The sequence below is a fragment of the Lepidochelys kempii genome, chromosome 3, assembly GCF_965140265.1.
Source record: "Lepidochelys kempii isolate rLepKem1 chromosome 3, rLepKem1.hap2, whole genome shotgun sequence".
NCBI lineage: Eukaryota > Metazoa > Chordata > Testudines > Cheloniidae > Lepidochelys > Lepidochelys kempii.
Window position 1 is genome coordinate 16,094,889 of NC_133258.1, and position 13,507 is coordinate 16,108,395.

At 41.5% G+C, this 13,507-nt stretch overlaps 1 protein-coding gene across 3 annotated transcripts in view; it reads left to right on the forward strand.

Moving 5' to 3' along the window:
* The window catches only part of CD2AP (CD2 associated protein), a 158,567-nt gene extending 147,806 nt beyond the window's left edge, over positions 1-10,761 (forward strand). For all 3 annotated transcript variants that reach the window (XM_073335810.1, XM_073335811.1, XM_073335812.1), the window contains 4 exons: positions 288-377; positions 5,635-5,822; positions 6,453-6,516; positions 8,210-10,761. In XM_073335810.1, coding sequence (XP_073191911.1) covers positions 288-377; positions 5,635-5,822; positions 6,453-6,516; positions 8,210-8,251 — 384 coding nt within the window. In that variant the 3' untranslated portion in view covers positions 8,252-10,761. The remainder of the gene's footprint in view (positions 1-287; positions 378-5,634; positions 5,823-6,452; positions 6,517-8,209) is intronic.
* The last annotated feature ends 2,746 nt before the right edge of the window (positions 10,762-13,507 follow it).

Here is a 13,507-nt window from a genome sequence, read left to right on the forward strand (position 1 = left end):
CGCTTCAGTTACTGTCCTTACTTTACTCCGGGGTGGTCAATTATTTTTTATCAAGTTAAAGTCAAGGTCCAGTGTCCAGAGAAAATAATAATAAAAAATAACAATGGTGGTAATAAGTAAATACAAAGATTTTGAGGTTCATTCAAAAGCGTCTGGCAGTCCGGATTTAGCCTGGGGTCCATCTATTGACTGCCCTGTTTTACTCTATCCCACTTAGTAATTTTATAAGTTACTGTTTTATCTATTCTGCACACATTCTATATAATATGCATGTTTTTATTTACCAGCCAACTCAAAATGAGAGTACAGAAAAAATTGTGAAGGTGCATAAAGAGGAGGAAGAAAGTGCCAAACCAAAGTCATCTGAAGTTAAAAAGGTACAAAGCTGAAATGATCAGATACACATATCAGACTACTAGCAGCTATACAGATTGCAGATAGCTGCAAACACAAGTGCTCTATGTGAGCTAAATACAAAACTGCATTGATGCAGGAATGACAAGTTTTATACTGGGTAACACAGAACTACGCTTCTAGTTCCAAGAGTAGGTTGGATGTCTGCTCTGCCACCTAGCTCCTGGATAAAGAAATGCAGGTTTGAGCAGAAAAGGCATGCAGAATGGCATAGCTTCTCCTCAGTTACAACCATGGAAGTTTGCTTAATAACTGAGTTTAGGGATCCCCATTACATTGCAGCTCTTGAAAGATGAGAGAGCTGGTGTCATCCTGGATTTTCCAAATAGTTGGTAAAAACTTCTGTGAATTTTACTTCCAAAGTAAATCTGATGGCAGGAGGCAGGGATTGCCAACGAGCAGTTACAGAAAGGTGGGGAGCGTGTTTAGTGTGGGCAACCCAATGTGAAGAGGGAGGTGAACTCCTCCCTTCACTCCAGGGACAACTTCTGTGATTCCTAGCAGAGCCCCACTTCTCCTCTGGGACAACATTACGAAAACTGCTTTCTGCAAAGGAGGGCTCCTAATCTTAAATGGGCTGCTCCTCTTGGGTAAAACTGCCTCTGGTGCATTGTTCTCCTACTGTGCCTGCCTCAGCTCCCCAGTCTTTCTCATTATTACTGTATTTGCATTGTGATAGTGCCTGTGAGCCCCAGTCGTGGACCCCAGGTGTTGTACAAACAGAGAACAACAAGATGATTGCTTCCCCAAAGAACATAGTCTAAGTAATCCTTGCGTGGTGAGAGGGAGCTCTGATAATTGAATTAGTTCCTCAAGGCAGCAGGAGCATTTAGAAAATGGTACCCTACATGAAGCGGTGGCAGTCCAGACTTGGCATAGCACCTTAAATAATGGGTCTCTCTTGCCCATGTGACAGGGTTGGGCCAGATGGCTACAGGAGAGTAATAGAAGGCAGATATATTAGCCCCAGGTTAAGTAGGTCCCTTTTCCCTGGGTAAGGTAACAGGGAAGGTTCCAGAACAATCAGGAACCTTCTGGAGACAATTAAGACAGACAGGCTGATTAGAAGACTTGCAGCCAATCAAGAAGCTGCTAGAATCAATTAAGGCAGGCTAATCAGGGCACCTGGGTTTAAAAAGGCGCTCACTTTAGTTTGTGGTGCGCGTGTAAGAAGCTGGGAGCAAGAGGCGCAAGGAGCTGAGAGTGAGAACGCAGACTGTTGGAGGACTGAGGAGTACAAGCATTATCAGACACCAGGAGGGAAGGTCCTATGGTGAGGATAAAGAAGGTGTTGGGAGGAGGCCATGGAGCCCAGGGAGCTGTAGCTGTCGCACAGCTGTTCCAGGAGGCACTCTAGACAGCTGCATTACACAGGGCCCTGGGCTAGAACCCGCAGTAGAGGGCGGGCCCAGGTTCCCCCCAAATCCTCCCAACTCCTGGTCAGACACAGGAGGAGTCAGCCTGGACTGTGAATTCAGAAAAACGGCCAACCTGAGAGCTGCTGTGAAGCTCCAAGGCGAGCAAATCCGCCAATAAGCGCAAGACCCACCAAGGTAGAGGAGGAACTTTGTCACATCCAGCATGTGCTCTGGACCATCCCCTCTATCAAAAAAGGGTCTCTGGTTGGCTTTGCCCTGCCTGGTTAGGGACCATACTTATTGGTTGGCTAACTCAGGGTGTGTCCAGCACAAGACAATTATCCAGAGCATGGTGCACTGAGGTATGAGGGCCTGAGAGCTTGCTGGTTCCCTGTGGTGCTTTCCCACTTTGGTATTCTGCTATGCCTTTCAAGAGTTCTCTTGTGGGGAACTGGGCGCAGCTACTGTCAGTGTTTAGGAGCCAGACAATTGTGTGAGATCAGAGCTAAAAATATCCCCCCCCCCACACAAGATCTTTCCTAAGGAGGATTTTGGAGTCACTTCAGTTCTTCGAGTGCTTGCTCATGTCCATTCCATATTAGATGTGTGTGCTCACCACATGCACTGGTGCCAGAATTTTTTCCCTCAGCAGTATCTGTAGGGGACCGGCTCTGGTGCCGTCTGGAGTGGCGCTCGCATGGTGTGGTATAATGGGTGCTGCTGGCTCTCCCTACCCTCAGTTCCTTCTTGCCGCCAGTGACAGTGCTGGAACATCTGCTGCCTTGGCTAGCATTGATTCTTTCTCTGTTCTTGCGAACTCTGAAATCTGTAAAATAGTTATACACAGTTAGTAGTTTTCTTAGTTACCCATAGTAATAGTCTCAAACTCTTCGTTAGTTCCGATTGTCACCAAGCCGGGGGTTGGGATATGCCCCGGTCCCCAGGCTTTAAGCCATGCGATCGCTGCAAATGGCCTATGCCCGTCAGCAATCCACATACCAGCTGCCTAAGGTGCGTAGGCAAGGGGCACATAAGTGACAAGTGCCATATCTGCAAGTCCTTTAAACCTAGGATGAAGAAGGAACGCGATATCCTAATGGAGTCGACACTCACTCTGGCACCGGAGCAGCGGCCCGACTCCTCAGTGCTCCCCGGCGCCATCCACGAGCCGGCACCAGTCTCCCTCCATGGCTCCGGTCAAGAAGTGAAAAAAGATTGCGAGGAGATCTCCTACCTCCCGCAAGGCAAAGGAGAGGGCAGGGAGCGAGCCAAGACCCATGTCAGGCAGTTGAACAGCCCCATTGGGAAGTCAGGCCGCAGCTCAAGTCAAGCAGTGAAGCTCATCCCATGCCTTGCCTGCCACTCCAGATACCGGAGCAGGCCCTGGCCAGCTGCAGGTGCCGTCGAAACCCTTCAAGCAGCTCAGGAGATCCTGGTGCTGCCCTCACCAGCTCCTGCGGTACCCTGGTCACAGAGAAAACCCACGTAGGGACCTATACGTGTGTCCCCGCCTCAGCGGTACCATTCCCCATCGAGAGGAACGTCCCGCCAGCATTAGCCCATCTGCAGCCATCGCGCCTCAGGACTGGAGAAGCATGCTCAGTGGAACCCTCTTTGGTCCCCACACCGGCGGCACTGATTGAGGGACTTGAGGTGTACCTTGCCAGTAGATTGGCGCAGACCCTCTGAGGCATGCACCACCCAGCAGAACTCCGGGACTGGCCCAACCATCTTCAAGGGTCCGGTACCAATCAGGCACCAGAGTCTGCCGATTAGTGGGCTGTCATCGCCCATCTCCAAAATGAAGTTTGCCCTACTCAAGACAATCCTCCCTTGCATCAGGCTCATTGGAGCTCCTGGTCCCATTCAACACCCCGGTACTGGTCTAGTAGTGTGGGGCATGGATCGCCGGGTATTCAGTGCAGATCCACCGAACGCCATCAGTCCCTGAGAGCCTGATCAAGACCGTCCTGCTCGGACAGCTCGGCTTCGGGACGCAATGACTGATTCTGGTCGCCCGGGACTGACGGCTCCACTGGTAGCTCCAGCTTGGAGCAGGGTTCCCTGACTGCGAGACAAGTCCCAGTACCAACGGTGCCAGCTACGTTATCAGAGCCAAAATCTGTTCCATGGCCCCAAGCACTGTGGCTGGCGCAATGGTACCCGTTGAACCTTTGGGGGTTCACCCAGGCTGCCCAATCAGTGTCAGGAGCCTCGGAGAGGCCAGCAGCCTTGATATCCCGTCCCCTTCTGGTGCTGGAGACTTTGGGGGGGGCAAGACCCTGCAGGTCCAGGAGGACCCAGGGGAGCAAGCTGCTGGACCACCAATGGACGTGGAGGTTCCCGTGGCACCTGCATCGGCCTCATCTGACAACGATGAGGACATCACGGGTCCCCCTCACCCAGTTCCTGAGGATGATGCCAAGGTGCACCAGAAACTTTTGAAGAGGGTTGCTTCTAACCTGGGGCTTTAGGCAGAGAAATTGGAAGAGCCCTTGGACTCTGTTTGACATCCTTAGCTCCTGCCAGGGTGGCTCTATCCCTTCATGAAGAGGTTTCTAAGATCACTAATGTCCTGTGGCAGACTCCCTCTTCCCTGACCCCTTTCTCTAAAAGGGTCAAACGCAAGTACTTCGTACCAACCAAAGGCCAAGAGTACTTATACTCCCACCCAGCCCCCAAGTCCCTTGTGGTCGAGGTGGTTAACCACATGGAGAGGCAGGGACAACTTGAGGCCACCCCCAAAAATATGTATATATACTGAAAACCATAGAATATCAGGGTTGGAAGGGACCTCAGGAGGTCATCTAGTCCAACCCCTTGTTCAAAGCAGGACCAATCCCCAATTTTACCCCAGATCCCTAAATGGCCCCTGCAAGGATTGAACTCACAACCCTAGGTTTAGCAGGCCAATGCTCAAACCACTGAGCTATCCCTCCCTCTCAAGGAGGCTGGATCTTTTCAGGTAAAAGGTTTATTCATCTTCCAGCCTTCAGCTAAGAGTGGCCAACCACCAAGCCCTCCTTGGCCAATATGATTTCAATATGTGGCAAGCTATGGCCAAGTTCGAAGGACCTGTTACGACCTGGTGGGGGTTCCACCACCACCAATTGTCAGAGCCTACTCAGTGAGAGCACAGGCGTCTTTGGCGGCCTTCCTGGTGCACATCCCTAGCCAGGACGTCTGTAGAGCCGCAACATTTTCCTCTGTTCACACGTTTACCGCTCATTATGGCATCACTCAGCAGGCCAGAGACAACGCTGTGTTAGGCAGAGCTGTGTTGCAATCTGCCGGAGTTTCCAGCAAAAAGGAACAGAGAGTGGGGGGAGCCAGCGGCGCTACTTATACTGCACTATGCTGGCTCCACTCCAGAGGGCACCAGAGCCAATCCCCTACGGATACTGCTGAGGGAAAAACTTCCTACGCCGGTGCATGTGGCGAGAACGCACACCTAATATGGACTGGACATGAGCAGCATATCTCAAAAAATACCAGTTACGGAAAAGGTAACTGTCTTTTTCTCAAGGCGGTAGTTCCAGCTTATGGGAGACACGCCAGACAGGCTCATTGGCCTTATGCATCCATTACTGTCAGAACACTATCTGGCACAAATATGTACTGCCTTGTCAAATGGAGTGTGCTTCCTGTCATGTCTTCTGTAAAAGACTGAAAAGCCCAAAGTACATAAATTACTGTGCACACTACAAAAACCAGTGTTACAAGTTGGATAGTTGTGTACCATTTTTATAACGTAACACATTGGGTTGAAACAATACTGAGAAAAAAAACCACACAATTTGTGTGGTGTGTGTTCCCCAATTTATAGTGAATTCATTGTTACCTTTTTATTGATTTCTTTCAGCCACCGGTGTTCACATCAACACCTCTATCTTCATCTCCAAGACCAAATTCTGTTATACTCAGTTCTGCTCCTGGAGAAATCAAAGTTAAAGACCAAACAGATGACGGGGAAAAAAATTCTGTGAACGATCTCAGGATTCAGATTAATGAGTTGTTGAGTATTGTAGAAGCACTGAGAAAAGATCATAGGTAAATATTTAATTTCTCTTACCCCTCAATTGAATATTTTTAACCACGTCTGTTGTAAATATTATATACTTGAAATTTTCTTTTCAAAAGTAAGCTTTCCATATTGATCATTCTTGGACTGCATTAGGCACCTTGCTTTAGAAGTTCACCCAACAGGTTTATATAATGAATAAATTTTATTTTTTGTTGAGAAATATTGCTGAGGTTGCATTCTACCTCCTCCTTTTCCTTTTGTGTTTTTTCTACTTTTTTATCAGTTACAAACATTCCGTAAAATGGTTACTCTTCAAGCAAAAATAAAAATTCGTGTAACAAAGAGGTAACAATCAGAAATGCACTTACAAAATTCAGCTGAAGATGTATGTAAATAAGCCCATCCTTCTAAAGGGTCTGTCCTGTCCCAGTATTTTACATAAATTATTTTATAAGAATAATCTTGCATGGAAAATATTCCAAAGGAATACTTAAATATGTGTATCATATATGTGATACAGTGTTAACAAAAATCTGTTATGTGAATTAATTCCCCTATCTGTGACAATTTCAGTTCTCAACACCATAAGATACAAGACCATGGGTTTTTTTATTTTCAGTTGCAATTGTATTTTAATTTTGTTTATAATTTTATAGCAAAGAACTGGAAAAACTAAAAAAAGATTTGGAGGAAGAGAAGATGATGCGCGGTCTCCTAGAGGTAATTTTAACTATGAGGACAGTGTACAGTCATGTGTATACAATACTCTGACACCAGAGGGCTAATGAAAACCTTTAACAGTCCTGTTTGATCTCTGTATTGTTAGTATGAATCTGAATGATTGCCTAGTAAAGCAGAAGTTGGGTATGGAGAATTATATTTTATACATGAAAGACTCAAAGCTGGAAAAAACCCATTTTCCAAATGCAAAGTAGAGGTTAGCCACGTGTTTAGGTCTGGAGTAGAGTTCAGTAATATCCACAGTGTATTGTGAACCTGCTTTGTCCTAGGTTTCAGAGTGGTAGCCGTGTTAGTCTGTATCAACAAAAACAATGAGGAGTCCTTGTGGCAAGTTAGAGACTAACGAGTTTAGTTGGGCATAAGCTTACGTGGGCTAAAACCCACTTCATCAGATGCATGGAGTGGAACATACAATAAGGAGTAGAAATACACAGCATATGAAAAGATGATCCCCCCCCACTTGGTAAGGCAGCTCCCATATTTTCATATGCCATGTATTTATACCTCCTTATTGTATGTTCCACTCCATGCATCTGATGAAGTGGGTTTTAGCCCTCGAAAGCTTATGTCCAAATAAATTCATTAATCTCTAAGGTGCCACAAGGACTCCTTCTTGTTGTTGTCCTAGAGCTTCTCAAGTAGGCTATTTTAAGAGGCTTCAGTTATCCTGCCATGAAACATCTTTTAAGCAGTGTGTTAAATCATGGATATGAGAACTGAACGTAGGGAGAAGTCAGGTTTTTATAGATCTGGTTTAAAAAAAAAAGAAAGGGAGAGGGTGGAGACAAGACTCACGAAAATTTTGTCAACATTTTCTGATTTTTTTTAACTCAAAATTTCAAGTCATAAATCAACTGAAATTTTTAAATATTCTGGAGACCAGTAAGTCAGAATAACTCAAACAGAATAATAAGGTTTTAATGGCATGTAGATACATATACAGTACAGTGAGCTTTGAAGACTGTTTTTTTTTTTCTCTCCAAGCTGTGTGGAAAAGCAAAGTCTCTTTTACAGGGAGAAATTCTGAGTACATATTACTTATACAGCATGTGTGGAATAGTTGATATGGGTTCATCCTAGGTGAACATTTATACATAATCTTATATTTAGGCAGGTACAAAAGGGATCCTATTTGAAAGTATCCTTCAACTCAGCAAAAGGTGCAATTTCACAAATTTGAAAAGACCTTGGACCATATTCTGTTCTGTTACAATAGATTTTTACTAGTGTACCTCCATTGTAATCAGTGGAGTTCTTTCAGATTTGCAGTGGTGTAACTAAGACAAATATATTTCACATTATCCTTTAGTATGGTAGGCTTGGTATGAAATTTTGTACATGATCCACTTTAGGAAGAAAGTCTGAGATGATGCACCAACCCAAACAAACTTCTTCTGTGGGACACTTTAATCAGAACCAACTTACTCAATAAAATTTACCATACAAATAGACAATATGTATTTTAAAATGAATCTCGTAAGCCATGGTACTTAGTTCTATGTTAGTGTTAAATTGTTAAATGTGTGCATTTTTAATAATGAAAGTTGCTTAGCATGAATTTGCAAAGAAAAATTGATGTAAAGATTAAGGTTTTGGTAAAAATGTAAATTAAAGATACTGATTACTGAGATATTGGGTAGTTCATTATTCTCACAATGTCTTTCTTTTCCAGGCTGAAATAGAAAAGCTGAAGAAAGCAGTCCTGTCTACATGAGTTGGTCATAAACTCAGTGTCCTTAACTTGCCAGGAATTCAGACATATCATACAAATAGAACTGACTTTTTTTTTTTTTTTTTTTTTTTACTTCAGTAGAATGAAAGCTGGTGTTCCATGGGCTTAGACGGGGGCGGAACGGGGTAGAAAGAGTAAAGAGGAACATAGTCTTGTATTCAGAGAGATAAGAGAAAAAAAATGATGTAATTTTTTTTGCCAATATAAAAGAGGCCTTATTTCTTACTGTGCTGGAATTGCAGACCTTTATTTTCCGGTTTGCTTTAAAATACTACTGAATCTGTATAAAAAGAAGAGGGAGTTCTTAATAGATTTTTATTGAATACTTGTAGTGTAATTTTTAAAGAGATCTATACTATAAATAGGGTGATATATCTTTACAAGTAATCTGTAAAATAGTCAATTGGGAGGGATGAAGTAACCTAATAGTAATTGTAGTCTACTTTTCCCAGACACACACAAGGGAATATTTGATATTTGTATATTATTTTTTAATTTTAGCATTCTTTCCCAGGATTACACTGTTGTGCCTGTCTGCAGTGAGAGTATTCGCAATATGCTGTTTTATAATTTGGGTGATGAGACAAGAATTTGGTGATGCTATGTGGCAGATTAATCACCTATGCATAGTAGTAATTAGTGATCTAACCAAAATAGTTTCTTAAACAGAAAACATTTTGACACTTGCACTATAGGATTCATAAAAGGGATTTATGATTGAACCATAAAACTATAGGAGGAGAAAGTTAATTCTTAAAACCACAAAAAAAGGAAAAATAAATCCAGAGTTAAGGCTAAATCCATCATAAACTCAACCAGTTGTGCCTAGGTATCGTAGCACATACGACATGCAAAATCAGCCTTAACTCTGGATTTTTTTGCTTTTCTGAATTTAAATCTAGCTCATCAGTCTTCAGTCGTTTAAATTTCTTTTTTGCAGTAATAGTAGTATTAAAAAAGAACATTTTAAAAGCTTCCTTCATATGAATTGCAACTTTCAGTGTCTTCAGTCAGCCATGTGCATAAACACATACACATTCATAAAGCCTTTAAAATTGGGTAGTGTTACCCAACGGACATGGATGGCTCCAAACAAATCACTTTGGGCTCTTATGTAAATATTGAGACTATTTTTAAAGCCTCTTACTTATGCCATAAACCATAAGCTCTCAGTATGTTATATAAATCCAGATGTAATCACTTTTTAAAGAAATATATATTTTCGCACGATAGACTGGAACAGCTTCTGATGAATCATTGTGCTGAGCTTTGACACAATGTCTTTCATGTATTCCCCATGGAAAAAAGTTGAAAACTTGCAGGTCACATTGTACCTAACCCCCCTGGGAGCAGTGCAAACATCCAAGTAATAAATATTGGAAAAACTATTCCCCGCTCTCTTCCTCCCCCTTAATTCATATTTTATTAATGCTAGCCCCAGTTGATAGAAATCTACAGTATTTCCAGCTTTTTAAATAGAAACCCTAATTAAAACGCATTGCTTCAATTAAGCAACAACCTCCTCATCTCTGATTGACCTAGCGGAATATAGCATGCCCCCTAGTTTGACAAGCTCACCAATAAATAATCTTGGCTTGTAAAACACCATTTAGATTTCTGTTCATGAGAGTACCGTAGGTTTTAGTAATGTAGATTCATGAAGTAAAGCGAAAGTTTTTAATAAATCATGAGAACGCTCTTCCGTACTTGGTGCACAATAAGTGGGAAACATCTAAAGAGTGAATTGCATGATGTTTGTCTGCAGTTGCTGATTACATTTTTCATGAAATCTGAATAGTAAATATATTATACAAGTTTTAGGTTATATTTCTGAGAAATATTGCTAACAAGCTGGTTCAATATTAACTTTTAATTGCCTTGACGCATCACAAATGAGCCAGAACTTTATATCCAGGAATAATGGGTAGCAGTTGTGCTTCTGTCAGACACTAAACCTTGCATTTAGAACTCTTGTACCTCTTTACCTAAGTTTGATGATGCAAAGCAAGAAATGAGCCTAATGAAATAGAAGATGCTCTATTTTACAAGCTCTTCACTGTGACCAGAGCGTAAAACAAGTCCCGTGATAGGTTGCTCTGATGATTATCATGTCTGCACTTAAGCTTGTAGCAGATGAGCAGAACAAGACAATCAGTTAAATCAAAAATTGAAAGGTGTTATAATAAGTTAATGGCCTTTTTCGCTGTAGCAATAAATGAGCAAGTGCAATGACTTGATTTAATAAAAATCATCTTTTTGAAAGTCGCTGCTATGAGTATTTTTAGCCATAAAGAAGTCGACCTGATATATGTCTGTCTTATCTATGATTAGTATTGTGTAATACCATGGAGGTGGGAAGGGTAATGTTTATACAGACATTCCACAAAATACAAGTTCCTTAAAGCATAATGCTTCACTGACTTGTTTACAGGTGCTGTAAAAAATCATGCATGCTATCAAAACTCCAGCAAATAAAAAAAACCCGAACCATGGTTGGTATGTTTGCTTTTTTGTTGTTGTTATTCAAGGAAGTTTTGAATTTTGTCTTAAATTTATTACAACACAAGCTTGGAAAAGAGACCTCAAATAAGGAAATTACCTTCTGAATCCTTCTGTTTGCAACAGTGTTGATTCATGAATGTGTTGATTCACATTTAGCTTGTGATACACTATGACTCCAGATCCCTTTCTGCAGTACTCCTTTCTAGGCAGCCATTTCCCATTTTGTATGCGTGCAACAGATTGTTCCTTCCTAAGTGGAGTTCTTTGCATTTATCCTTAGTGAATTTCTTCCTGTTTTCTTCAGAAAGTTTCTCCAATTGGTCCAGATCATTTTGAATTTGAATTTTATCTTCCAAAGCACTTGCAACCCCTCCCAGCTTGGTATCGTTTGCAAACTTTGTAAGTATACTCTCTATGCCATGATCTAAATCATTGATGAAACTATTGAACATAACCGGATCCAGAACTTATCCCTGCGGGACCCCACTCGAGATGCCCTTCCAGCATGACTGTGAACCACTGATAACTACTCTCTGGGAATGGTTTTCCAACCAATTATGCACCAACCTTTATCCGCTCCATCTAGGTCATATTTCCCTAGATATGGCTATCTATTGCATCTTTCTTGCATTTAGGAACTGGAATTTTCAGCTTTTTATTTTCTGCCAAAAAAGTTTATTTTTTTTCTGTGGGGGTAAAATAAACACTTTCCGACCAGTTCTAGAACCCATGTAGATGCCGTTTGCCATCTGCAAATCCCACCGGAGAGGCATTTGTTAAGGGGTAGAATTCTCAGCTTCTTCTATGCAAGGCAAAGGTGTCATCTTTCTCAGGGAGGAGTTATCAGGAAACACCATGTTCAGTTTCCACTCCTGAATCTGGGTGATTACTACATAGGAAAGACTGATTCCCATTACTTCCAAGTGTTGTTGGATTGGACTGTTTCCATCGTGAATCAGATAACTGAATTTGATTAGTACATTTCAGATGTAGGCAGAGCATTATCTGTATAAATTTAAGATAAGATGGCCCCACCCCAAATTTCACCACACTGGGAGAAAATAACTGCAGGATGGAGTTAATTCAGTGACTAAATATGAAGCAAATAAAAACCAACTAATGGTGCAACAAAGTAAGTTTGATGAATGTTATTCTCCTTCTCTGTAAGTTTTAAATAGAATTCCCAGACAAGAATAGCCTTAAAATGTTAAGGTTGAAATTGCATAGGAATAACTTACCATTAAAAAAAAAATACGTAGCAGCCTAAAGAGCTCTTTAGGGAAATCATTACCACATATTGTCCAAACCAGTTGATTTTGTGGGAGGTAGAAACTGCCAGATTAGCTAATATCTTCAGTGATATCTATTCTGCCTTATCACACAAAGCCTGCATACACTCCATTCTGCCTTGTCTGTTTTTTATCCATCATCCTGATATTAAGGCTAATGAACACCTGTTTTCAAAGGAAGAAAATCCTATTTAAATCAGTTGACTTCTGAAGCCCTTTTCTTGCTTAGAATGCATATTCTAGGTGGGTGGAAGAAAGTGAGAACTCAGATAAGATAGTCCAAGTCTGTCTAGTGTTTTCCCCACAAGATCATCCTTCCGCATTTAAATAGTGCGTTTTTAGTGTAGATCGCAAAGCTTTTTACAAAGGGGTGAATAAGCTTAATTACCTCTTATTTACAGATGAAGGAAGAGACAAGTATGTGACTTGTCCTAGGTCATCATTAGAATTAGAACCTAGGCCTCCTGAATGTAAAATCCATGCCTAGTCCATTAAATGCAGCGCCTCTCATAAAATCTCTCATTCTTTTCAGCTTTTTATGTTCAGCAGCAGTCAAAAAACTAACAATGTTAGGAACCATTAGGAAAGGGATAGATAAGAAGACAGAAAATATCATAATGACACTATAAATCCATGGTATGCCCACACCTTGAATACCGTGTGCAGTTCTGGTTGCCCCATCTCAAAAAAGAAATATTAGAATTGGGAAAGATACAGAGAAGGGCAACAAAAATGATTAGGGGTATGGAACAGCTTCCATGTGAGGAGAGATTAAAAAGACTAACATTTCATCTTGGAAAAGAGATTACTAAAGGGGAGGGAGATATGATAGGGGTCTATAAAATGATGAATGTTGTGAAGAAAGTGAATAAGGAAGTTTTATTTACTCCTTCACATAACACAAGAACCAGGGGTCACCCAATGAAATTAATAGGCATCAGGTTTACAAAGAAAGGAAGTAGTTCAACACACGAAGTCTTAGGGGAGACGTAGTCCTGGGGAAATTCTGCTCCAAAAAATTCAAAATTCTGCATATTTTATTTGTCATGTTATTTAATGCAATATAATCGCACCAGTTTCAGTTGTTTTGGTAATTTATTTAAACCTCAATATAGAAAATATCACGAACTATTCAGCATTTCTTAAATACATGAAAATTAAATTACAAACACTTGGTAACACCCTGCATTCCAATTATAATCCTAGATTTTCATTCAATTTTACAGAACACCAAACAGGGAGGGGAGTAGAATGTCATTTGAAATTGCTCAGACTTTCACACATGACAGTCATACAGTTTTGCTAATCATTGTCCTGGATCTGGCTGGGTAATTTGGGAAGTGCTTGGTTCTAATTGTCCTGACATTTTATTGACTGCTTGGTAAATGTTTCATTTGCCTTCAAAGTCTTCTTTTTAATGAGTAAGCAAACTAAATCCTGAGCTGTA